The sequence below is a fragment of the Ranitomeya variabilis genome, chromosome 3 (assembly GCF_051348905.1).
Source record: "Ranitomeya variabilis isolate aRanVar5 chromosome 3, aRanVar5.hap1, whole genome shotgun sequence".
In the NCBI taxonomy this organism is placed as follows: domain Eukaryota; kingdom Metazoa; phylum Chordata; class Amphibia; order Anura; family Dendrobatidae; genus Ranitomeya; species Ranitomeya variabilis.
Window position 1 is genome coordinate 123,316,554 of NC_135234.1, and position 27,812 is coordinate 123,344,365.

Genomic DNA, 27,812 nt, shown 5'->3' on the forward strand with positions numbered 1-27,812 from the left:
CCCATCTGAATCATGTATTTCAGATATTTACAAGGAAACCCAAATGTAAGTGCTCAGCACAGAGCACAGGATAAATGTGAGCTGAGCCTTACTGCGAGGCAGAATGAACAAATCAACAGCAGGTGAAGAACTGGTTTTATTTTTTACGCCGTTCCTCATGCGGTATAAGTGATTAGACGACTTTATTCTTCAGGTTGGTGCAATTACAGAGATACCAGATTTATGTCTGTTTTTATGTTTGGCTGCTGTCACATACTAAAAGATGCTTTCTATTGCAAAAACTAGTTTTTTGCATCACCATATTTTGGGAGCTATAATTTCTCCATATTTCAGCTGACAGAATCATGTGATGGCTTGTTTTTTGTGCGATGAGTTGACGTTTTTATTGGGACTATGTTGGATCACATGACATTTTTGGATCCTTTCTATTCTGGTTTTTGTGGAGGCAGAATAAACATAAACCACTAATTCAGAAATTCTTTTTGGGAGGTTTATTTATGCTGTTCCACGTGTGGCTTAATTGATAAGGCAGCTTTATTCTTTAGGTCAGTACAATTACAGCTATACCATATTTATATTTTTTTATGCTTTGGTGCTTTAACACAATAAAAACTTTTATAGAAAAATATATTATTTTTGCCTTGCTTTATTCTGAAAGCTATAACTTTTTTTATGTTTCCACTGACAGAGCTGTATGGTGGCTTGTTATTTTGCGGGACAAGATCATGATTTCAGCTGTAACATTTTTATTTACATTTGTCTTTTTGATCAGGTTTTATTCCACTTTTTTTCCAGCGGTATGATGATAAAGCATAGTTTGGTACTTTTTTTTGTTTTTTTACGGCGCTCACAGGAGAGGTTAGCTAGTGTGACACTTTTATTGAATGCATTGCAGTGCATTATACCTATACTGAAAGCTTCTGACACCATGCTGTGAGCATGGTCTCAGAAGCTTTCCGTAGCTTTGTGACCCGGGGGGTCGTCATGATGACGCCAGGTCACCTTGGCAAAAATCGGGTTCCCACGATGACATTGCAGGGGCAGCTATTTGAAGGCAGAGGGAGCTTCTGTCCCTCCATCTGCCTCCTGAATGTTACAATTGCACTCGATCACAGCATTTAGGGGGTTAACATGCAGTGACTGTTCAAAGGCATGAAGGACATAGCACGTGATAGTGCAGGAACTGACACCAGCTCATGATGTGCTATAAAGGGGTTAAAGGACATATATGTACCATTTTGATATATTATTGTACTTTTAATATAGAAGCCGTTAAGAAGCAATTCCTCATTGAGGCCACTAGGTGATAAACCTAGTGGCCTCAGATAATATATCCACCTGGCCTCACATCTCAATAATTCACAGTATTGCCACTACTGATGGTTACATCTACCTTATCCACCACTATAACCTGAAGTTGTCTCGAGGAACCATTGTGTGATTCCAAGAAATGTGCAGCCAAAGTAGTAATAGGTCTACCCACCTTCTTGTCCTTCTGGGCACATGTGATGTTTGATATGTGTTGTTGGATTCTGCGTTGGAGCTCCTGAGTCATCTAACCTACATACAATTGGGGCTGCAAATAAGAACATATACCACATTCTTAGTTTGGCAATTTGAGTAAAACCGTGAATGAGTTTGGTTAGGGAATACCGCGATGGTCACACTTTTGTCCTCGACATGTGAAAAAATGGTACATCCATGACATGGGTACATACCCACCAAGCTACAGCCTCTACCCAGTGATTAAACTGGCCATCTGAAGTGACTAGAGGTAAGGGAATCCTTCAGTTATCTTGCTCTCTTAGCTATAAGTTTCGGTTGTTTGCTAATAAATGGAGCGCATTTGGGACCGCTAAGTAAAATTTCTCAATTCTTTTGTAGGATTCTATGTATGTCATCCCAATGGTTGTTATAGGGGTGACCACATTAATTGTAGACAAAGTGTCTCGTAGGGGTGGTCTAAGGAAGTCACAAATTCACTTCGGGATGAAAATTGGAAGGTACTTGCAATAACCTTGTGCGGATAGCCCCTCGCCTTAAAGCGTGATGTTAAATCTCTAGCCGCCAAGCAAAAGTCTTCCAGATTACTGCAATTACGTCTACCACGTACAAATGTAGGGATACCGTTGCGGACATGAGATGGATGGAAACTGTTGTAGTGTAAAAGGCTATTGGTGGCAGCAGCATTTTAAAAAAGTGATGTCTGGATGCGCCCTTCATTCTGTAATATTTTGAGATCCAGGAACTCCACATCTTTGGAGATGTTAGAGGTAAAAGTGACGTGTCACGGGTTGCAATTTAAATTGGAGATAAATTGATTGCATTCTGCCAGAGACCCTGACCAAAAGAAAAAATATCATCAATATAATGGTGCCACTGTAACACATCTTAAACGATGTTGCAAGACGTACATGTGTCTCCTCCCACCAACATAAAAATGTGTTGGGATATGAGGGAGCAGAGCGAGCAACCATGGCAGTCCCCAAGACCGGTTTGAAAAAGGTGCAGATGAAAACAAAATAATGGTTCTTCAAGATTATTATGGATACACATATATAAGGACTCAACATCCATTGTTACCAGCCAGGTGGCAGGAGGAATAGTCAGGCCATCCAATTGTGAGACCATTAGCATGTCCTCCATCGCTCCCTTGGACTTTGGACCCCCAAACCCTTTTTAGCCTCTGCCCCTGATGGGACCCCCAGTAGGGAGCGAGTTGCCTACCCACAAAACAGTCAATTCCCTGATACCTTTCAACCACTTTGAGTCATCGATGTTCCAGGGATCTCCCTGGGAAACCCAAGTCTGCATCAGGATCAGAAGGGAGTGCATAAACCAGTCCATTACACCATCTGCGCAGGGTAGATGTCTCCAGCTGTAACCACTTTTGGATGAGGTGCAGAAGATTAAACATTTGGGAATGAGGGGTTTGACATGGTGATATTCCCAACGATGGGTCAGCCCCAAGCTCGACAAGCTGTAAGGCTAAATCATAGTAGGTCTTTTGTGGCTCCCCTGTTAAGTATGGCACCAGGACTTCCACCCACTGCTCTGGTGGGTGTTTTCCCTAATGGCTACCTTTTTAAAAATGGTTAAAAGACCCCTATATCATCACCTTGGGTCATTTTCCGCAAGGCTCTTCTCTCCACCTTTCAGATAGAAAAATAATCAGCTGATTTTGGAGTTGGAGCTGCCGCTGTGCCATGAATCGCCTTGGTGAGTCATTCAATCTGCTGCTGCCTTTGTTGGATCTGTTGCATAAGCAGCTTACTTGTCTCCTGTTGTGCCAGCTGTTGCTGCTGCTGGGCTTGAACCGGTGTTTAATCATGTCCTCCATGCTATCTAACGTTGCTTCCTGGCTTATAGCTGCCTTCACCCAAGACATGCAGTACTTATGTAGCAGTCACGCGTGTTCCCTGGGAATGATGCCCGCATTCTCCACCAAATGTAAAAATGCTACTCGGAAATGATCTTGTATTACAAGAACCGTTTCTATTTAAAGTCTGGCTGGTTTATTGCAGTCTTCATAAACCACATCGCAGGAAACTCAAATACAGCCCTTCTCCGACATAAAGAAGAACACAAAGCAAAAAGACCATACAATAGTACTGGTTAGACCACGTGGCTTAGAGTCCAGCTTCTTAGCCCTTTAGGAAAGGCACTCAATTCAGGAGGACTGCAACCACCATACACACTGACTTGCGTGAGTCAAACAGGTCTCATTTTACAAAGTGAAAGACATGCAAAGGTGGAGATATAGTGAACAGCCATCTAACGCAACACTACAGCTGCTCATAAACTACTGTCATGGGCGATTAACCCCTTTTAATCCTATATGTGCTAAAGAATTACTCCAGGTTTATCTCCAATCCACTAGATGTTGGGACAGTCACCTAACAGATTAGAAGTTGTACATCTACTTTCTTACCATATCATCCCCCAACACTCCAGTGTCACCCTGCGTTGATGTCCCGTCCATTCAGTCACCAGACTGCTGATTGGCTGCAAGTCAGGTGACTGAATGGAGTGAAGGAGCCCCTGCAGACATATTTTTACAGCTCACATAGCAGCTCTTGCCTCTATTTTACCCAATTTTAGAGACTGCTGTCCAGATGCCACATAATACATGTCACAACAATGTTACATGACTCCCACTGGGAATAAGAGCTTTTTTTTAGGTCTTTGGAATTATTGTATGGAAAATGCAAATAACAGAAGACAAATATAACAGAAGACACACATGACAGAAGACACATAAGACAGAGGACACACGTAACAGCAGACATGCATGACAAAGGACATATATGACAGAGGACACACAAGACAGAAGACACAAAAGACAGAGGACACACAAGACAGAAGACATATATGACAGAAGACAAGCACGACAAAGGACATATATGACAGAAGGCAAATATAACAGAGAACATCAGAGACAGTTTTAGTGGACAACCCCCAGAGCCCTTCCTCCCAACTACCCAGCCCTCCACCTCCAAAACCAACTTCTCCACCTTTACAGATCGACTCTCCACTCTACTCTCAAGATCGCATCTCACCACCTGTGCACTTGACCCGCTCCCATCCCACTTCATCCCAAACCTCGCCACAGTCTTCATCCCAACCCATCTCTTCAACCTATCACTAACAACTGGCGTTTTCACCTCAAGCTTTAAACATGCCTCAATCACACCTATCCTCACAAAGCCCTCTCTTGACCCATCCTCTGTATCTAGCTATCGCCCTATATCACTTCTCCCCTATGCCTCAAAACTACTGGAACAACACGTCCATCTTGAACTGTCCTCCCATCTCTCTTTCTGCTCCCTCTTCGACCGCTTACAATCTGGCTTCCGGTCACACCACTCCACTGAAACTGCCTTAACTAACCTGCCCTAACTAAGGTCACCAATGACCTATTAACCGCCAAGAGCAAGTGACACTACTCTATCCTCCTCCTCCTGGACGTGTCCTTTGCCTTTGACACAGTGGACCATTCCCTGTTGCTACGGACCCTCTCATCCCTTGGCATCACAGACTTGGCCCTATCCTGGATCTCATCATACCTAACTGACCGGACATTCAGCGTCTCCCACTCACACACCACCTCCTCACCTCGCCCCCTATCTGTCGGAGTCCCACAAGGTTCAGTTCTAGCGCCCCTGCTCTTCTCCATCTACACCTTTGCCCTGGGTCAGCTCATAGAATCTCATGGCTTTCAGTATCACCTCTATGCTGACGACACACAGATTTACATCTCTGGACCAGATATCACCACCCTACTAACCAGAATCCCTCAATGTCTATCCGCTATTTCATCCTTCTTCTCCGCTAGATTTCTAAAACTTAACATGGACAAAACAGAATTCATTGTCTTTCCCCCATCTCATGCGACCCCCCCCCCCCCCCCAATGAACCTGTCCATTACAGTACATGGCTGCCCACTCTCCCCAGTCCCACAAGCTCACTGTCTTGGGGTAATCCTTGACACTGATCTCTCCTTCAAACCACATATCCAAGCCCTTTCCACTTCCTGCCGCCTTCAACTCAAAAATATTTCACGGATCCATACATTCCTAAACCCAAGAATCTGCAAAAACCCTAGTCCATGCCCTTATCATCTCCCGCCTTGACCACTGTAACCTCCTGCTCTGTGGCCTCCCCTCGAACACTCTCGCACCCCTCCAATCTATTCTAAACTCTGCTGCCCGACTAATCCACCCGTCCCCCCGCTATTCCCCGGCCTCTCCCCTCTGTCAATCCCTTCACTGGCTCCCCATTGCCCAGAGACTCCACTACAAAACCCTAACCATGACGTACAAAGCCATCCACAACCTGTCTTCTCCATACATCTGTGACCTCGTCTCCCGGTACTTTCCTGCACGCAACCTCCGATCCTCACAAGATATCCTTCTCTACTCCCCTCTTATCTCCTCTTCCCACAATCGTATACAAGATTTCTCTCGCGTATCACCCCTACTCTGGAACCCTCTACCACTACATATAAGACTCTCACCTACCATCGAAACCTTCAAAAAGAACCTGAAGACTCACCTCTTCCGACAAGCCTACAACCTGCAGTGACCAAGGATCGACCAAACCGCTGCATGACCAGCTCTATCCTCACCTACTGTATTCTCACCCATCCCTTGTAGATTGTGAGCCCTCGTGGGCAGGGTCCTTTCTCCTCCTGTACCAGTTGTGACTTGTATTGTTTAAGATTATTGTACCTGTTTTTATTATGTATACCCCTCCTCACATGTAAAGCGCCATGGAATAAATGGGCTATAATAATAATAAATAATAATAAAAGAGGACAGAGAAGACAGAAGACACAAAAGACAAAGGACACATATGACAGAAGACACACATGACAAAGGACATAGATGACAGAAAGCACAGGTGACAGAGGACACATATGACAGAGGACACAGGTGACAGAGGACACATATGACAGAAGGCACAGGTGACAGAGGACATATATGACAGAAGGCACAGGTGACAGAGGACATATATGACAGAAGGCACAGGTGACAGAGGACATATATGACAGAAGGCACAGGTGACAGAGGACATATATGACAGAAGGCACAGGTGACAGAGGACATATATGACAGAAGGCACAGGTGACAGAGGACACATATGACAGAAGGCACAGGTGACAGAGGACATATATGACAGAAGGCACAGGTGACAGAGGACACATATGACAGAAGGCACAGGTGACAGAGGACACATATGACAGAAGGCACAGGTGACAGAGGACATATATGACAGAAGGCACAGGTGACAGAGGACACATATGACAGAAGGCACAGGTGACAGAGGACACATATGACAGAAGGCACAGGTGACAGAGGACATATATGACAGAAGGCACAGGTGACAGAGGACATATATGACAGAAGGCACAGGTGACAGAGGACACATATGACAGAAGGCACAGGTGACAGAGAACATATATGACAGAAAGCACAGGTGACAGAGGACACATATGACAGAAGGCACAGGTGACAGAGGACACATATGACAGAAGGCACAGGTGACAGAGGACATATATGACAGAAGGCACAGGTGACAGAGGACACATATGACAGAAGGCACAGGTGACAGAGGACACATATGACAGAAGGCACAGGTGACAGAGGACATATATGACAGAAGGCACAGGTGACAGGACATATGACAGAAGGCACAGTTGACAGAGGACATATATGACAGAAGGCACAGGTGACAGAGGACATATATGACAGAAGGCACAGGTGACAGAGGACATATATGACAGAAGGCACAGGTGACAGAGGACACATATGACAGAAGGCACAGGTGACAGAGGACACATATGACAGAAGGCACAGGTGACTGAGAACATATATGACAGAAGGCACAGGTGACAGAGGACACATATGACAGAAGGCACAGGTGACAGAGGACACATATGACAGAAGGCACAGGTGACAGAGGACACATATGACAGAAGGCACAGGTGACAGAGGACACATATGACAGAAGGCACAGGTGACAGAGGACACATATGACAGAAGGCACAGGTGACAGAGGACACATATGACAGAAGGCACAGGTGACAGAGGACACATATGACAGAAGGCACAGGTGACAGAGGACACATATGACAGAAGGCACAGGTGACAGAGGACACATATGACAGAAGGCACAGGTGACAGAGGACACATATGACAGAAGGCACAGGTGACAGAGGACACATATGACAGAAGGCACAGGTGACAGAGGACACATATGACAGAAGGCACAGGTGACAGAGGACACATATGACAGAAGGCACAGGTGACAGAGGACATATATGACAGAAGACACAGGTGACAGAGGACACATATGACAGAAGACACAGGTGACAGAGGACACATATGACAGAAGACACAGGTGACAGAGGACATATATGACAGAAGACACAGGTGACAGAGGACATATATGACAGAAGGCACAGGTGACAGAGGACACATATGACAGAAGGCACAGGTGACAGAGGACACATATGACAGAAGGCACAGGTGACAGAGGACACATATGACAGAAGGCACAGGTGACAGAGGTCATGTCCCTCTTTGCATATGATCTATTTTCTACCATCCTCCTCCTCAGAGACCAACCCTCCAACGTTCCTTCAATTTCAATTGTTGTTTTGTCGAAAACTCTTCCTACAAATAAAGTTATCTCTTGAAAAAAAAACAGCGCTCATCTTATTGGCTGTGAGCGCCGTGATGCCTCTGACGTCACCTTGTTCCTCATCGTTGCTTCCGGCGTGAGGACGTTCTCTTTTACGCCTGTGCACGCCGGTTCCTTACGCACGCGGGAGACCGAGTAAGAAAATAAGCGTCTGTGGCCTGACGTGGTGTTGTTATCGCCCGAGCACCGGAAGGCGGAGTTGTCGGCGCTGTCCCTGCGCTCGTTGTACGCCCTGAACGCTTCCTGTACACGCACAGAGCCAGCCGGTATCACACACTATGCCTAAAAATAAAGGTGAGGCCCAGGGAAGGCTCGGGCGACTCGTGGTCAGTAAGGGCCCGATTTGGAGCTACAGGGAAGGAGCGCGGTGCTGGCTGCCGGGACACGCCGTGTATCCGCACCGGGAGCCATAGCGGCCTGTGCACGGAGGCGGACATGTGCCGGCACGGGGGTGTTACTGAGCTCCAGGGTGACAGCTGATAACAGGGAGCAGTAGCCCGCACCAGATGTACTTAGTGGTTTCCCAAGAGTATAAAGACAAGATAGATTGAGGGCAGGAAAGGGAACCGGCATACAGTGGTCCGGGTTCTGGTGGTTTCCTGCTGTTCTGTGGGGATTAAAGGGGCTCTCCGATGTGGGGGTCCCACTGCTGGTGCTGCACTGACCGGCAGAACGGGGCCCTTTTATCCCCTGGTAACTCGCATGATCAACCGCTGCTGCGCTCCCTGTGAGACTGTCTATTATGCAATCTGGTTTTTCCGGTAGCCCCATAAAGAATGAATGGAGCTGAGGCCGGCGTCAGTCCTGCCGCTCCACACTGTAACAAGGATAACACTTCCCTGTTCTGGGGATTGGTGGCGGTCACACGACCACAGCTCAGCAGGTTCTCACCTATCCTGTGTATTGGTGATCATTTGTTTTACTAGACAATCCGTCTCATGGAGGGTTGTTACTAAATATGTGTGTTAATATACCAACCTACTGCTGTCTTCTCCAGTATCCAGCGCTGTGCTTCTCCTCAGTGATGTCACCCTTCTGCACACTGTCTGGGTCACACTTCCCTCTGTGTTACCTGAAAGTGAACTCTCACAGTATAAGCCTATGGAGCGTCAGGCCGAGGCCCTTTAGGCTTACACTGGAAAAGAGACATTCCAGCTCTGGAGCATCTGAAGAACAGTGACGTCACAGAGAAGGAGAGGAGCGATCCTGGAGACAGTGGGGGCAGGTGAGTATATTAACACACACACACAGATTTAGTTAAAAAAAAATGATTCTTTAAATCTTTTCTACCATACCAGCATCACCATTGAGGCCGTCAATTGGTTGCAGGAGTCATGTGGATGGTAGGCGAGATGTAATTACTACAGGACTGATGGAGACCTACCAGAGTGGTGGGGGATTGGAAATGAGAGCTGGGTAGTCGGGCTAGCCCTTGGATATATAAGTGCTCCATGATTTTTCGTCCATGAATTACATGGAGAGCTCAGGTCTACAAGAGCCTCTTAAAGTTACAGTAAGTTCTCACTTATAGCGATGACTGCTGAACCCCTATGCCATCCATAGCTTATGGACTTCTGCTTTAAAGGGGTTGTCCAGGTTTATGCTATTAATAACCTATACCAAAGATAAGTCATCTGTATGAGAACAGAGGGGGTGCAGTGTGTCAGACTCCCACCAATCAGCTGGCTTTGGATCCATTATCTGAATGTAAACAGTAAATGAAACCGTAGCCCCATCACGCTGGTCGCTATGTAGTGATAGTTGCAGAGATTTTCACTTCAGCTCCTATTCTTTTCAATATTAAAACAAATTCTTTTTCTGCAAATTTATTTCAAGTATTTAAAGGAAAGACTATTCTGGTATCACCATAGGCATATTTAGCCGTAAAGCCAAGCTAATGGTTCTTCTTTACTGTAAAGTGTTGAAACAAAACTCAAAAAACATTCAGCTATTTTCCCCATTGCACCGCAGGTGGCATTAAATTCCTGTTTTCCAGTACAATATATAGTAACCTGAATGTTGTCTCTCAAAACGACAATTCATTTCACAAAAGAGCAAGTGGAAAATAAACAATTTGGCACTAAAAGGCAGAGGTGAAAAAATGTCTCTCTCCAAAGGGTTAAAGGGGTATTCTGATCCCAGTCACTCCTGGCAGAGATGGCAGCATTTGGCCATATGAGGAGACCAGTGGTGGTTGGGACTAAGGAAGCAGATCAGTGGTCTGTGCTACACTATATCCGTAACTGCCACAGAAGTGAGACCCTGAGTAGCGCCACGAGCTGCGCTGTTTATGTACCGCCCTAACCAGGAAAGGCCGAGGTTGGGGAGTAATGGGGTTTTCCAGATAATAAAGTTCTTGAAATGGTCGAAATTTGTGAAACAAACACTTTTCTTTTTTCTGCCTTGATTTTCTGCCTAGAGTCAGCTGGGTTTGACCATTTTCTGCTCCTTTATTTCAACATTTGAAATTCTGTTGTTTCTGTTTGTTTGACAGAAGGGGGTTTAGCTTCTTTGCTTCATTTCAGCTCCCTCAGAAAGGTCACCTCTTCCATAGCATTTCTAATTCACTCATCTAGCCAGGTTTCGTGACACTGGGAAGCCAGTCCCATGGGACAACAGCCCCAGAATAGGGTGCGGTCAGGAAACCCACTGCCAGCCCGTGCATCGTGTGAAGCTAGCCTTGGACTTAGTGTTGTAATCAGACTGAAGCGTATATTAGAAACTTCTGCATCATTTGTTTTCCTGCCACTATTTTATCAACATACAATATAAAATGTCAAGTATTCAGATTTAATGCTGATTTCAGACTGCCGGATCGTTAGTGTGCTCTCACATATGAATAGTCTACAGTCACTATTGCTGCCCAGAAATCCCTTTTAAAGATACTTTCACTTCGGGTAACATCCGTCACATTGCGTCGTTTTGGAGAAAAAAACGCATCCTGCAAAGTTGCCCGCAGGATGCGTTTTTTCTCCATAGACTTGCATTAGCGACGGATTGCCACACGTCGCATCCGTCGTGCGACGGATGCGTCGTGTTTTGGCGGACCGTCGGCACAAAAAAAGTTCCATGTAACTTTATCCGCATTTTTTTTTTGCGTTTTTTTTTCGCGTTTTTTTTTTAGCATTCTGCAAGCGTAATTAGCTTGCAGAATGCTAAAGTTTTCCAAGCGATCTGTAGCATCGCTTGGAAAACTGACTGACAGGTTGGTCACACTTGTCAAACATACTGTTTGACAAGTGTGACCAACTTTTTACTATAGATGCTGCCTATGCAGCATCAATAGTAAAAGATAGAATGTTTAAAAATAATAAAAAAAATGCTTATACTCACCCAGACGATCTCTTCAGCGGCGTCCGTTCCTCTTCCTATAGCTGGTGTGTGCACGCAGGACCTTCCAAGACGTCGCAGTCATGTGAGCGGTCACGTGAGCGGTCATATGACCGCTCACGACCAATCACAAGACGGTGACGTCATCACAGGTCCTTCACCGCACACCAGCTATGAGAACCGAAGCGGCAGCATGCAGCGGTGAGGCGGGGACATCGAAGGTGAGTATAGGACTATTTTTTATTTTAATTCTTTTATTTTTGGCCAATTATATGGTGTCCAGTCCGTGGAGGAGAGTCTCCTCTCCTCCACCCTGGGTACCAACCGCACATAATCTGCTTACTTCCCGCATGGTGTGCACAGCCCCGTGTGGGAAGTAAGCAGATCAATGGACTCCTAGGTGTGCGGAATCCCCGCAATTCCGCATTTTTAATGTACATGTTGCTTTTTTTTCCGCGATGCGATTTTTTTCGCAGAAAAAATCGCAACATTTGCACAAAAAATGCGGAATACACGGTAAATAATAGGAGGCATATGTTAGCCTTTTTTTGCGTTTTTATAGCGAAAAAACGCTAAAAATCCTGAACGTGTGCACATGGCCTCAGGGCTTCTTTTTATCATTTCCATTAAGTGATACTTTGTGCTTCATTATTTAGCTGTTGTTTTTTTTTTTTAAAGAGATCACAATATTTTACTTCTTTGATTTTATACATTTCCTGGTGTTTTGTAGTAAATAGAGAAATATTATATCAGAGAATATTCAGCAGCTAGAGAGTTGCTGACTTTGTCCTGATTGTGCTAAAAGGAGTATTCCTAAGTATAGACTAATGGAAATGTGACTCTAGTGGTGGACTATAGGGTCATAGGCTAGGTCATAAGGGTCTCAGATGGTCCATGTTGAGTTGGTGTTTTTGATAATGGTTCTTGGTAAAGCTCAATTTGGTCACTTGTGATAAAAAATCACCAAATGTCCAAAAATCACTTAGGGCACTTCAACCACTATAACACCACTCGTCCCATAAATATTATCATGGGACTAAGAAGAGATCCCACAAAATTCATATAAAATGAAAATATTTTTATTAACAATAAATAGATAAAAAACAGTTTATATTCCAAGATAACCGTAATAAGGGACGCCATAAATCATATGGACACAGATACTGAGCATAAATATATAGCAACCACCTATACTTAATACATAGTGATGGATAACAGAGATCCTATATCAGCGGTGCTAAGATATACCAGCTAAAGTCTATCCTATGAGAAGATAAATGGAGATCTGCAACAAGTCTATATACCAGGGACCCTGTGGGGATCTGGATCCCAATACCAAAATCAGCTTCAAAATGCCCCAGGCCATAATAGGCACCAAGTTCAATAGGCCAAAACAGCCCCAATATACAAGGGAATATTGGGCTGAAAACCGCTATTCTATAAGTATATACCTGCTGCAGAGCTTCTCCAGGTGTCCCCTCACCCGACGCGCGTTTCGCCGCCGGCTTCTTCCGTCAGCTTCACTGAGACGGTGTCTCACAGTTTGTGCAGAAGTCCTTTGGTTATGCAAACTGATTGTTGCAGCAGCTTTCCGGGTGGCTGGTCTTGCACAAACTTGGAGGTGAATATGTCGAGGTCCTGGTATGGTTACACATGGTCTGCGGTTGTGAGGCCGGTTGGATGTACTGCCAGATTCTCTGGAACTTCTTTGGAGACAGCTTATGGTAGAGAAATGAACATTCACTTCACGGGCAACAGCTCTGGTTGACTTTCCTGCAGTCATCATGCCAGTTGCACACTACCTCAAAACTTGTGGCATTGTGCTGTGATATACTGGACATTTTACAGTGGCCTCTTATTGTGGCCACCCTAAGGCACCCTGTGCTATAATCATGTGTCTAATCAGCATCTGGATATGACACACCTGTGAGGTGGATGGATTATTTTGGCAAGGGATAAGCGCTCACTAACACAGGTTTAGACACGTTTGTGAGCAATGTTTTTTGCCTTTTGTGTACAGAGAAAGTCTTTAGACGTTAGACAGTCTGCCCTCCTGATCTACATGTCTCACATTGGTGATTCCCCCTTTCTTTTCAAATAGGCTCTGGAGGCAGATTTTCATTCAGATCCATGTCCAGCCCATAGATCTTAACAGCTCATTTACATATTAAGAAAAATGTGGATTTCTGTAGAATAAGACATTGGATCGCAGATAACAAGGTATCATGCCCTTATAGACGGCTTTTTTTTTTTCACTTTTGGAGGGTGATTTATTTTAACTCCTGGGTCTCTGTTAGGCTACTTTCACACTTGAGTTTTTCAGCTTCCGTCACAATCGGTCGATTTTTGAGAATGCAGGATCCTGCGTTTTCCCATAGACTTGTATTAGCGACGGATTGTGACGGATGGCCATCCGTTTCATCCGTCGTGCACTGGATCCGTCGGAAAATAGCGGTCCGTCGTGCGGTGAAACGTTCATAGGAACGTTTTTTTCTGCACGTCGGAAAATCAGTCAGCGACGCATCCTGCGCTGCCTGTCGGCTATATGGACACAGGATCCGTCGCTGACCGTCACACACAGGAATCCAGCGACAGATCCCGTTTTTCCCCTCTGAGCATGCCCGGAAGGATTTTCAAATCCGGAAAAAAGTCTCTCTCTCCCCCTCTCTCTCTTTTACGTTTGACGTGTTGGAAGAAGCCACTGTAGTGTCCTTTTTATCTATGCATCGGGTTTTCTTCACCTTTTGAGAGGTGCCATTTTGGCCTCTGTCAGGCCTGTATACACTGGTATTCCTTTGGTTTTCATCTCTAGGGGAAAGAGTAGCAGACTGTTGTGTACGATCGTGTGCCTTTACTAATAAAACGTATGCTGTGGAGCAGGACTGTGGCGTCGGTCAGCCAAACCTCCGCCTCCTCAATTTCCCTGACTCCACAGCACTGGTCACTACTGAGCATGTACATAAAGTGCAGCACAGATACATCTCAACTAAAAGCCGAGATCCTGAGATCTGGAACAGAACAGACATTTATAGGACATTTCATAACTTTCCCAAATTCTTATGAAAAAAAATGTACATCACATCCTGCACTGAACTAATGTACCTAATTTATTATATACTTTAGGAGTCCTTCCATGTTATACCAACTCCACCAAAATGGGCACCGACTCCACAACCCTGCTGTGCAGTATGTTTTATTACCGTTGATGTCCAAGCCTTGCATTGGAGGCATAAATCAGGCAATCTTTCTAGCTTATGCCTCCGACTGAAGGCTCCGCTTGTTTGTACGAATAGCCTGAATTGTAATTTTCTTGTTCTCAACAACAATTTTATCCATGCTTTACTATTGGCTGTATGTGATATTTTATCATTGTCTAATTTCCATGTATTTATTTTTTTCCTCTTTAGGTAAGGGAGGTAAAAATAGAAGACGTGGTAAGAATGAAAATGAATCTGAAAAGCGAGAGCTGGTATTTAAAGAGGATGGGCAAGGTAAGAGATTCTCCAAACATTTTGTTGGTCTTAAGGTACCTTCACACTAAAAGACTTTACAACGATAGCGATCCGTGACGTTGCAGCGTCCTGGATAGCGATATCGTTGAGTTTGACACGCAGCAGCGATCAGGATCCTGCTGTGATATCGCTGGTCATTGCTGAAAGTTCAGAACTTTATTTGGTCGCCAGATCGGCGTGTATCGTCGTGTTTGACAGCCAAAGCAACGATGCCAGCAATGTTTTACAGTGGTAACCAGGGTAAATATCGGGTTACTAAGCGCAGGGCCACGCTTAGTAACCCGATATTTACCCTGGTTACCATTGTAAAAGTAAAAAAAACAAACAGTACATACTCACCTTCTGCTGTCTGTCACACGTCCCCTGCCGTCCGCTTCCCGCACTGACTGTGAGTGCCGGCCGTAAAGTAAAAGCAGAGCACAGCGGTGACGTCACCGCTGTGCTGTGCCTTACGGCCGGAGCTCAGTCAGTGCAGGAAGCAGACGCCGGGGGACGTTACGGACACCGGAATGTAAGTATGTACTGTTTGTTTTTTTACATTTACGCTGGTAACCAGGGTAAACATCGGGTTACTAAGCGCGGCCCTGCGCTTAGTAACCCGATGGTTACCCGGGGACCTCGGCATCGTTGGTCGCTGGAGAGCTGTCTGTGTGACAGCTCTCCAGCGACCACACAGCGACGCTGCAGCGATCGGCATCGTTGTCGATATCGCTGCAGCATCGCTTAGTGTGAAGGTACCTTTAGTTTACCTTTTAAAGAAGCACTCCTCCTCCCATCAAAATTTGTATCCTCTAGTGACATTGCAGTCATCATATTATATAGCACTGTGTACTTAGAATTGCTTATTTTGCCTTTCTTCCCAGCTAATTCTCTTTTCCATTAGGTCTATGACATCACGTGATTAGAAACTAACTAGCTGAATCCTTCTTATCTCTTATGTACAAACATGAAGTTTCTTTTCCCTGCATGACTCTTGAGTAACTCCAAAAGTCCCTGGCAGGGGGAGGAGGGAGCAGCTGGATCAGGAGTTGAAGAGGGAAATGAGAAATGCAGGGACATGAGACTTCCTCTTTCTACATAGAGCAGAGAAAAGAGAAGAATTAGCTGGGTAGAAAGGCAAAATGAGCAATTGTAAGTACACAGTGCTGTATAATATGATTGCAATATATTGAGAAGATAAAAACTTTGATGGGAGGAAGAGTGATTCTTTAATGGCATTCCATTACCCTAATGGTATGCTATCACACTGCAGATTTCTTACAGACATTTTTTTTAATATCCTGCTCATTATAGCGGAGCAGAAATTAATTCTCATGCCACTGGAACAACCCCTATGAAATGGTGGATGACATATGAAATGGATGCTTCAATCACAGACTATGCTCACGTGTGGCAGAACTTTCTAAGTGTTCGTTCCCATGTTGGGGAGTGTATTTCTGCAGTTTCCTATCCGCTAGCATATATGCTACGAAAAAAGGTGCAGATTTTACGTACAGTTCACTTTATGCTTTGCAAAGGCTGAAATACACACTGATGGCCGCAATAAGAGTTGACCGGCTGCAGACTTCAAATCAACGACCCTGGTCAGTTTTTGCTACCTCCCCCCCAACGTTTAGGAATGAGGTCTGGATAAATCTCATTAACGGTTAACAGTGGTACGGTAATATGCAGTGTATTTTAATCCAAGCATAACCGCAGCATAAAGTCTACTGCATTTACACCATGGGGGGAAAATACCAGCAATGTAGCTTTCCATATGTGATCTAGCTTCACTATTTTCTAGTCCTTATCTGCCTTGGAAACTTGTCAAGTTTCATCTACATAGTTTCTCAACTTGATCAGACTGATATAAGCAGGGACAGGTTAGGCTGGGTTATCTAAGCAATGTGATTAGGCCGGGGAACTATGAAGCACAGTTTACCTTTCCTTGTACAAGTTTGTGTACACCTCAGATGTGTTGATCACTGCTTTACTGGATAAATGTGAGCTATATAACTTGGGGTCTTGATTTATTTTCTGCATTTTTTTTAATGCTAGTGAAGTATATATTACATATTTATTTTCCCAGAGTATGCACAAGTCATAAAGATGTTGGGCAACGGCAGACTGGAAGCTATGTGCTTTGATGGTGTCAAAAGGTTATGTCACATTAGAGGAAAACTGCGAAAAAAGGTAAGTTACCTTATAGAATGGAAAGTGTTGGCGACCATAAGCCTCATGTGACCTGTAGCTCTCCAGGCGTTGTGAAATTAAGACTCCAAGCAATGTGATTTATAATGCTCCATACACATGCTGCAAAGCCGCCATGCGTCTCAGTATGAAATCTGATACAGCTGGGTTTTGTCGGAATCTATGGGTACAAGTGGGAGGCCGTATGGAGCGATAATGGCTTAGTATCTGAGAGGCTTAAGACTCTGCATCAGCTCTTCTAGTGTAGATGTCAGCTAACTCTTTGTATAGAAATGCATTGATAAGTACAAAGTCTTTATATTCCTCAGGGCATATGAACATCTTCAAGGGGGTACACACTCTAAATCTGTATGGAGCCTCACTGGTGAATCCAGCCGGTCCAATTATTACATGAGGGGCTATTCATTTTAATTTGGGGATTACTGAAGCAGATATCGGTTTACTAGTTTTGATGTGAACACTTATTTTATTTATTTTTTCTTCACTAGGTGTGGATAAACACGTCAGACATTATATTGGTTGGCTTACGAGACTATCAAGTATGTATTTTTGCGTCTCTCTGTTTTAGAAAATAAAATGTGCCCATCCTAGTGCTGCTTGTAAGGGTAGATGCATAAACCGACCGTTACCAGCAGTGGTGCCAAGTTCTACATGCTTTATTAAGAATACAATATTCTCCGCACAAAGCATAAACTTTCTACTGAATCAATAATCCACTTGATCACTTCCTATAGAGGTCTTCTGAGCGGTGAGTGCCAGGTCACAGTAATACAGATGTTTTTTTTTTGTTTTTGTTTTTTTTTACCATTTGGCATAAGCCAAATGTTATGCTATTCCAAATACCGGTATCTAATAAAGAAAATGCAGGTTAACCTTTTTGTAAACCATCAATGAATTGTTACCGGCTGTATCATGGAACTGGCAGTCAGATGGATAATTGCCATCTCCGCCTTCCCGATCGCTGTATACACTTTTCCATTTAACAAGCATTGTTAGACAGAATAAAAAGCGCTGCCAGCAGTTTCTCCTCCAGACCCAGCGCTCATGTGATTGCTGGGTGTAGGGAGGCAGAGCAGAAGCTGCTGGGTCATAATAAGTATGGGCTCAGGTATGCGGCCCCGTTACAGCAGAAGTTGGCAATAAAAATGTTAAAATGCACAGTGTGAAAGAAAAGATAAAACAAAACTAAAAAAGACAGTGGCGTCTAAATCACTATTTCTAGCCCAGCGTCAGTTAAAAAAAAAAATAATAATAATTTGCTGGGGGGGGAAAGCAATTTCAGAATATTTTTTAGCAATTGTAGTTAAAAAAGACAAGCTTTTTTTTTTTTTTTTTCTTTTCTTTTTTTAACGTTACACCCACCCATTTGTACTTTTTTCTATTATCGGCACAGAATATAAAAAAGTAATTAAAATTAATTGTTTAATTTTTCGAGCGGTAAGTTTGTAGAGCTGTTAACCCCTTCATGACCCAGCCTATTTTGGCCTTAATGACCTTGCTGTTTTTTTGCAATTCTGACCAGTGTCCCTTTATGAGGTAATAACTCAGGAACGCTTCAACGGATCCTACCGATTCTGAGATTATTTTTACGTGACATATTGGGCTTCATGTTAGTCGTAAATTTAGGTCGATAATTTCTGAGTTTATTTGTGAAAAAAACGGAAATTTGGCAAAAATTTTGAAAATTTCGCAATTTTCACATTTTGAATTTTTATTCTGTTAAACCAGAGAGTTATGTGACACAAAATAGTTAATAAATAACATTTCCCACATGTCTACTTTACATCAGCACAATTTTGGAAACAAATTTTTTTTTTGCTAGGAAGTTATAAGGGTTAAAATTTGACCAGTGATTTCTCATTTTTACAACAATTTACAAAACCATTTTTTTTAGGGACCACCTCACATTTGAAGTCAGTTTGAGGGTTCTATATGGCTGAAAATACCCAAAAGTGACACCATTCTAAAAACTGCACCCCTCAAGGTGCTCAAAACCACATTCAAGAAGTTTATTAACCCTTCAGGTGTTTCACAGCAGCAGAAGCAACATGGAAGTAAAAAATGAACATTTAACTTTTTAGTCACAAAAATGATCTTTTAGCGAATTTTTTTTTATTTTCCCAAGGGTAAAAGGAGAAACTGGACCACGAACGTTGTTGTCCAATTTGTCCTGAGTACACCGATACCTCACATGTGGGGGTAAACCACTGTTTGGGCACATGGTAAGGCTCGGAAGGGAAGGAGCGCCATTTGACTTTTTGAATGAAAAATTATCTCCATCGCTAGCAGACACCATGTCACGTTTGGAGAGCCCCTGTGTGCCTAAACATTGGAGCTCCCCCACAAGTGACCCCATTTTGGAAACTAGACCCCCCAAGGAACTTATCTAGAAGCATAGTGAGCACTTTAAACCCCCAGGTGCTTCACAAATTGATCCGTAAGAATGAAACAGTACTTTTTTTTCACAAAAAAATTATTTTAGCCTCAGTTTTTTCATTTTCACATGGGCAACAGGATAAAATGGATCCTAAAATTTGTTGGACAATTTCTCCTGAGTACACCGATACCTCACATGTGGGGGTAAACCACTGTTTGGGCACATGGTAAGGCTCGGAAGGGAAGGAGCGCCATTTGACTTTTTGAATGAAAAATTATCTCCATCGCTAGCAGACACCATGTCACGTTTGGAGAGCCCCTGTGTGCCTAAACATTGGAGCTCCCCCCACAAGTGACCCCATTTTGGAAAGTAGACCCCCCAAGGAACTTATCTAGATGCATAGTGAGCACTTATAACCCCCAGGTGCTTCACAGAAGTTTATAACGCAGAGCCGTCAAAATAAAAGATAATTTCTTTCCTCAAAAATGAATTTTAGCCCATAATTTTTTATTTTCCCAAGGGTAATAGGAGAAATTGGACCCCAAATGTTGTTGTCCAGTTTGTCCTGAGTACGATGATACCCCATATGTGGGGGTAAACCACTGTTTGGGCGCACCGCAGGGCTCGGAAGGGAAGGCACGCCATTTGGCTTTTTGAATGGAAAATTAGCTCCAATCATTAGCGGACACCATGTCGCGTTTGGAGAGCCCCTGTGTGCCTAAACATTGGAGCTCCCACACAAGTGACCCCATTTTGGAAACTAGACCTCCCAAGGAACTAATCTAGATGTGTGGTGAGCACTTTGAACCCCCAAGAGCTTCACAGAAGTTTATAACGCAGAGCCGTGAAAATAAAAAATCATTTTTCTTTCCTCAGAAAAGATGTTTTAGCAAGCAATTTTTTATTTTCACAAGGGTAACAGGAGAAATTGGGCCCCAATATTTGTTGCCCAGTTTGTTGTGTGTGCTGGTACCCCATATGTGGGGGTACACCACTGTTTGGGTGCACGTCAGGGCTCGGAAGGGAAGTAGTGACATTTGAAATGCAGACTTTGATGGAATGGTCTGCGGGCATCACGTTGCATTTGCAGAGCCCCTGATGTGCCTAAATAGTAGAAACACCCCACAAGTGACCCCATTTTGGAAACTAGACCCCCGAAGGAACTTGTCTAGTTGTGTGGTGAGCACTTTGAACCCCCAAGTGCTTCACAGAAGTTAATAACGCAGAGCCGTGAAAATAAAAAATAATTGTTCTTTCCTCAAAAATTATGTTTTAGCAAGTAATTTTTTATTTTTGCAAGGGTAACAGGAGAAATTGGACCCCAACAGTTGTTGCCCAGTTTGTCCTGAGTACGCTGGTACCCCAAATGTGGGGGTACACCACTGTTTGGGTGCACGTCGGGGCTTGGAAGGGAGGGAGCACCATTTGACTTTTTGAACGCAAGATTGGCTGGAATCAATGGTGGCGCCATGTTGCGTTTGGAGACCCCTGATGTGCCTAAACAGTGGAAACCCCTCAATTCTAACTTCAACACTAACCCCAACACACTCCTAATCCCAACTGTAGCCATAACCCTAATCACAACCCTAACCCCAACACACCCCTAACCACAACCCTAACCCCAACACACCCGTAACCCTAATTCCAATCCTAACCCTAATCCCAACCCTAACCACAACTGTAACCCCAACACACCCCTAACCCTATCCGTAACCCTAACCACAAGCCTAATCTTAACCCTATTTCCAACCCTAACCCTAAGGCTATGTGCCCACGTTGCGGATTCGTGTGAGATTTTTCCGCACGATTTTTGAAAAATCTGCAGGTAAAAGGCACTGCGTTTTACCTGCGGATTTACAACAGATTTCCAGTGTTTTTTTGTGCGGATTTCACCTGCGGATTCCTATTGAGGAACAGGTGTAAAACGCTGCGGAATCCTCACAAAGAATTGACATGCTGCGGAAAATACAACGCAGCGTTTCTGCACGGAATTTTCCGCACCATGGGCACAGCGGATTTGGTTTTCCATAGGTGTACATGGTACTGTAAACCTGATGGAAAACTGCTACGAATTCGCAGCGGCCAATCCGCTGCGGATCCGCGGCCAATCCGCTGCGGTTCCGCGGCCAAATCCGCACTGTGTGCACATACCCTAACCCTACCCCTAGTTCTAACCCTAGTTCTAACCCTAGTGGAAAAAGAAAAAAATATATATTTTCTTTATTTTATTATTGTCCCTACCTATGGGGGTGATAAAGGGGGGGGTTTATTTATTATTTTTTTATTTTGATGGCTGTGATAGAACCTACCACAGCGATCAAAATGTACTTTGTAATGAATCTGCCGGCCGGCAGATTCGGCGGGCGCACTGCGCATGCGCCCGCCATTTTGGAAGATGGCGGCGCCCAGGGAGAAGACCGACCGACTTCGGGAGGCTCGGTAAGTATGAGGGGGTGGTGGGGGGGGTGGATCGGAGCACAGGGGGGGGGGGACAGGAGGACGGGGGGAGCGGACAGGAGCACGGGGGAGCGGACAGGAGCACGGGGGAGCGGACAGGAGCACGGGGGAGCGGACAGGGGGACGGAGGGGGGTACCGGACAGAACGGAGGACTGGGGAGGCGATCGGGGGTGGTGGTGGGGGGGGGGGGGGGGCAGAACATGATTTCCAGCTATGGCAGATGCTATTGCAGCATCGGCCATGGCTGGATTGCAATATTTCACCATTTTCATAGGTGAAATATTGCAAATTGCTCTGATTGGCTGTTGCACTTTCAACAGCCAATCAGAGCGATCGTAGCCACGTGGGGGCAAAGCCACCCCCCCGGGCTGAAGTACAACTCCCCCTCTCCCTGCAGATCGGGTGAAATAGGAGTTAACCCTTTCACCCGATCTGCAGGGACGCGATCATTCCATGACGCCACATAGGCGTCATGGGTCGGATTGGCACCGACTTTCATGACGCCTACGTGGCGTCAAAGGTCGGGAAGGGGGGTTAATGGTGCATGTACGAAAAACCCATAAAATGCACTTGATCAAGAAGTAAACAGTGTGCTTTATGATTTTTTTTTTTGTTTGTTTGTTTTTTTTATTTGCAGTTGATTCCAATGCTGACAGATGCCACTGTAGCATTCATGTAAAGCATCTATTAATGTATGCAACTGATTAAACACATATATAAAACATGATCTGAACATGGCCTCAGAGTTTGTGCCAAGTTTGTAAGTTATCCTCTATCCATAGGTTTGGGAATAGCTTTCTAATCACTAGATGGTCCGACCATCCTAAGAAAAAAGGTCTGCCGAGCCCTATCTGAAATGAGTGGCGGTCAAACGTGCTCCTGCGCTCTATTCATTGTGGGACTGCTAGAAATGGTGAAGTACAGTGCTTTTTGGGGCAAGATTCTGTAGTTCTTGGTATCCGTGGGAAATTCCAGTTCGTACCTCCAGCGGTTACAAAGTTTCTACAAAATTTTGATAAACATAATTACTTATATGCACACATCATCCTATATTATTGGGCACATTAAGGATCCATACTATGGATAGTGAATAACTTAAAAGCACAGTGGCCAAGTGGTTAGCACTGCCGCCTTGCAGCGGCAGTCCTGGGTTCTAATCCCACCTTGGACAACATCTGCAAGGAGTTTGTATGTTCTCCCCGTGTTTGCGTGGGTTTCCTCCCACATTCCAAAGACATACTGATAGGGAATTTAGATTGTGAGCCCCATTGGGGACAGCGATAATGTCTGTAAAGTTCTGTGGAATATGTTAGCGCTATATAAAAATAAAGATTATTATCATCTTGATATAGATTGTTCAGGACTCAACTTTGTGGTGATGAATGTCATTCAGCTTCAAGAGGTTGTCTCCTGATGTGTCTTCATAGGAACCCCACTCCCAGCTTCCTGCTTGTTGGGTGCTCGTCTGATGACTGACAGTTCGGGCAGGTGGTATGACTGAGTCACTAGCCTGAACTTGGTGCTCTGAGTTTTATGTCGTTTTTTTGGCCATCACAACAGAAAATGTAATAAGACGTGACGAACATGTCAGATCTAATCTAAAACTACCGATGGAGTCATTGTGACTCCTTGCAATTTTTATTTCTCTTCTGTGACTACATTTTTCTGAATTCCGGCTTGCGACTCGGTGACTTTTACTCATTTAGGATGCAGAAAAAAATTTGTGACAATACATTTTTGAAAGAAAAAAAAAAAAAGTACGGTACCTTTTTTCAAAATTTACCTTTAATTACCAAAGGTAATGTTGGCTTAGACTTAGGATTAGCATTTTTGCAAATATACTTGACATATACTGGACATCTGTCAGTGAACTCTCGAATGGACTACATAATTTCTGTAGAATACGGCATGCAGTTTTGCTAATTGCTAAAATGGCTAGAAGAAGTGCGCTAAAGCCTGACGATATTTTTGCTATTTTGCATTTTATACATTCTATAAATTAAAGTTACAACAATACCAGGAGCAAGAAACTCTAAAAATAAATGAAAACAAGCCAGGAGTCAAAATGACTCCATGCGGTAGTTCTAGGAGGGGTGACCAGTCTGGTAGTCATAGTGTAAATAAGTCAGCACAAAAAAACAAGCTCCATCAACCACAAATTGAAAACATTTCAGGTCTTGGGAAAATGGCGACACAAAATAATAATAATAAAAAAGATGTAATTGTATAATAAAATGTATGAGGTCTTTAAAAGAACAACTCTTCTCGTAAAAAAATCAAGACTTCATACGACTACATCAATGAAAAAATAACGTTATGGCTCTTTGTAGAAGAGGGGAAAAGTGCAAAAAAAAAAAGAAAATTATCCATTCATGAATGATTTAAGAAATTGAGAATAACCTTTTCAAATTGTCACAAGATCTGAAGGTTACATCTCAGAATTTTAACAGATATAAAAGCTACTTTCTTTCTCCAGGACAACAAAGCAGATGTTATCCTAAAGTATAATGCAGATGAAGCCAGAAGTCTGAAGGCGTACGGTGAACTTCCAGAGCATGGTAATGAGAGCGGCAATACATGTCTCATTCATGGAGCTTAGTTGCTGGAATGCGATTCTAAAACTATTTTTCTTTTTAGCTAAAATTAATGAAACCGACACATTTGGCCCAGGAGATGATGATGAAATCCAATTTGATGACATTGGAGATGATGATGAAGATATTGATGATGTAAGTATCAGATGTTTATTCTAATGGATGTCTTGGAATGTCAAGTGCTCTGAATAATTTCTAACCTGGGTTAAGTAGAAAATTACTAAATTGTGATCACTTCTGGTGACTGATCTCAAAGCTTTTTGCAGAGTAGAATTGCATTTTCCTTATTGGTTTAGCTCTGATGAATTTATATTATGTATGACACACAACATTATGCCATTCAAAAGAGGAGAGAGGTCAAAGGGTTTTCAAAATATATTAAAGGGGTGCTTTAGTGGTTTGATAAGAGTTGAACACCTTATATACTCGTGTATAAGCTGAGTTTTTCAGCACATTTTTTGGGGGGAGTGGGAGCAGCAGGTCACAGGAGGCATGAGCCGGCTGCTGCTGCAAAGCCTGTACCCTCTGCTAAAGAGAGATGAATATTCACTGCTTTGGCATTTCTCTTATAGCGGGCACAGGCTTTAGCTGCAGCCGCCGGCTTCCAGCACATATCCTACTTACCTTCCCTTCGCTGTATCTCGTTCAGGCGCCTGCAGCTCTTCCGGCAGAGCGATCACATGTCCCCGCTCATTAAGGTAATGAATACTCTCCTCTCTCCACTCCCGTAGGCGTGGAGTGAATATTCATTACCTTAATGAGCGGGGACATGTGATCGCTCTGCCGGAAGAGCTGCTGGCGCCAGAACGAGATGCGGGGGAAGGTAGGTATGAGGTGGTTTGTTTCTTTGTTTGTTTGTTTTTTATAGGAACCATTCACACGAGGATAGGGATGGGGAGTCATGCATACAAAGATGGAGGATAAGGAGCCATGCATACCAGGATAGGGATGAGGGGACAATACATACCCAGCTTATACTCGAGTCAATAAGTTTTCCCAGTTTTTCATGGCAAAATTAGGTGCCTTGGCTTACTCGGGTCAACTTATACACAAGTATATACGGTAATTTCCAAAGCCTTTTATTCTTTGCCTGTTTGGTATCAGGAAGTGCTCTCCCCAATGTAAAAGTCCTACATGCAATCATTGCCCAGAGCTAAAATCTCGGTGTTGGGTATTGTATGTTTTGCATCCATGCTACTAGATGTGACTAATCTGTAGTCTCAAAGGGAACCTGACAGCTGATGCATGTTGCCTGAACCACAGCAGCCGCATGTATCATCCACTGGCTGTATTGTTTGTTAGGTACATGTGACTCTGAAACATTGCAGTGTTTCAGAGAAAAATATATATTTTAAATACTTCCGAGACCAAGCCAAACGGCAAACTAATCTGCTAGGTGGGTCCCTGGTGACTTCTCCTTGTACTGTTCCCTTGAGTGACAGCTCTCTCCCTGCAGGCATGTATAGGGAGAGACCTATCACTTTAGGGAAGCGGGTGAAGTCTGGACTACTGCCCCATGCGGCTCGGTACCCAGTGGGGTTTTTTTTGTCTTAAAGTATATATCTCTCTGAAACGCTGCAGCTATTCAGAGACAAACAAATACCAGGTGCTGATCATACAGCCAGTGCCTGACGCATTATGTCCAAACCACGGTAAGCATGTATCAGCTGTCGGGTCCCCTTCAAAAGGGGTATTCTAGTTATCACCTCTTCACTAGATCATTAGGGCCACGGTTGGAGCCCATGTCCTTTGTTCCACCCACCGAACAGCCTTTGCCACTAAAAGTTTATATTCCTGATGGACACCTTCAGATTACCTTCAGAGCAGCGTTCCCAGTCTACCTTGGCCCTTAAAATACTGTATATTTGTGTTCTACTATGGAATAATTGAAGTAACATTCTCTTCTGCTTGGTTTTGCAGATTTGATCCGGGGACATCTTTTCCATTCCACTTGCTGCAGATTGTTCGAGTTTTGATGTTTTTGATTTGAGTGAAGTCCTCCCGTTGAGATGATACTCTCCCTTTGCTCCAATAAAATTTATTTTCAGTTTTAAAGTATATAAATATATTCTTTCAGCAGAGATTGTCAAAGCTGGATGTTCGGAAACGCCTAAACAGAGAAATATCCTTTGACCATAAAGATGGTAATTTTACAGCCTTTGAGGTGTTTATCATTTTTAAGGAATTTTTTGTAATTTATCACTTTATTGTTTGTAAAAGGTGGGGCATTCCGCCTCTCCGCTGGACTCCTGCCTTTATGATTGTGGCTATGGTGTTAAAGGCAATGATCCAGGTGGTGACTGCCACTTCTCATGTTTTTACTGTGAGTTGTGCACCTTCTGAAGAGCAGACTCGTCCCTTGACTCATCAGCTTCAGTGTTGCTCTTTACAATTGTTTTAAACTCTTGTGCAAAAAAAATAATGCATCTGCACAGTCATTGGAGAAATACCAATAAAGGACTGCCTACTGAATATCCTTCCAATTTTCTTCCTTTTTTTTTTTTCAAAGTTTTTTTTTTTTGTCCAGAAATAAATGACTGACCATATGTTTCTCTTGTGTTTTTAAGAGCTATATAAATATTTTTCCCTATACAGAAAGTGCTTTTACCATGCATTAGAGGGCTTGCACACCAAAAGGAAAAATATCCACTGTCTGGATAGTCAGTCTGTATTGAGATGAAGTCTGCGATTGTTTGCCCAATTATGCGTTCTAGGGAACTGGTCAGCCGATTTATGGAACACAACCGGCCTCCCCCATTACAGAAAGCCATGTTTTACTCTGAAACACTGCAGTTTTTCAGAGTAAGGGTATGTGCACACGCTGCGGATCCGCAGCAGATTTGACGCTGCGGATCCGCAGCAGTTTTCCCTAAGTTTACAGTACCATGTAAACCTATGGGAAAAAAAATCCGCTGTGCACATGCTGCGGAAACGCTGCGGAAAAAAAGAAGTAGCATGTCACTTCTTTCTGCGGATTCCGCAGTGGTTTTCAACCTGCACCAATAGGAAAGTGCAGTTGAAAACCCGCAGAGGAATCCGCAGAAGAAACCGCGTGAAAATCCTCAGTGAAAACCGCAGTGGTTTTGCACTGCGGATTTTACAAATCCGCTGCGGAAAAATCCGCAGCAAAATCCGCAACGTGTGCA

The 27,812-nt window shown here is 43.8% G+C and overlaps 1 protein-coding gene across 1 annotated transcript; it reads left to right on the plus strand.

Moving 5' to 3' along the window:
* Positions 1-8,248: 8,248 nt before the first annotated feature.
* Positions 8,249-27,598, plus strand: EIF1AX (eukaryotic translation initiation factor 1A X-linked). The gene is made up of 7 exons (XM_077294622.1): positions 8,249-8,499; positions 14,943-15,026; positions 17,116-17,219; positions 17,726-17,776; positions 24,549-24,630; positions 24,710-24,801; positions 26,587-27,598. The coding sequence occupies exons 1-7, from the start codon at positions 8,484-8,486 to the stop codon at positions 26,590-26,592; spliced, it is 435 nt and encodes a 144-aa protein (XP_077150737.1). The 5' UTR covers positions 8,249-8,483; the 3' UTR covers positions 26,593-27,598.
* Positions 27,599-27,812: the final 214 nt, after the last annotated feature.

Bases quoted from the DNA above. Each gene is read 5' to 3' on its own strand.
- EIF1AX (XM_077294622.1), top strand. The intron at 17,220-17,725 runs GTAAGTTACCTT...TTTCTTCACTAG, and splicing joins GAGGAAAACTGCGAAAAAAG to GTGTGGATAAACACGTCAGA. The intron at 24,631-24,709 runs GTAATGAGAGCG...TTTTCTTTTTAG, and splicing joins CGGTGAACTTCCAGAGCATG to CTAAAATTAATGAAACCGAC.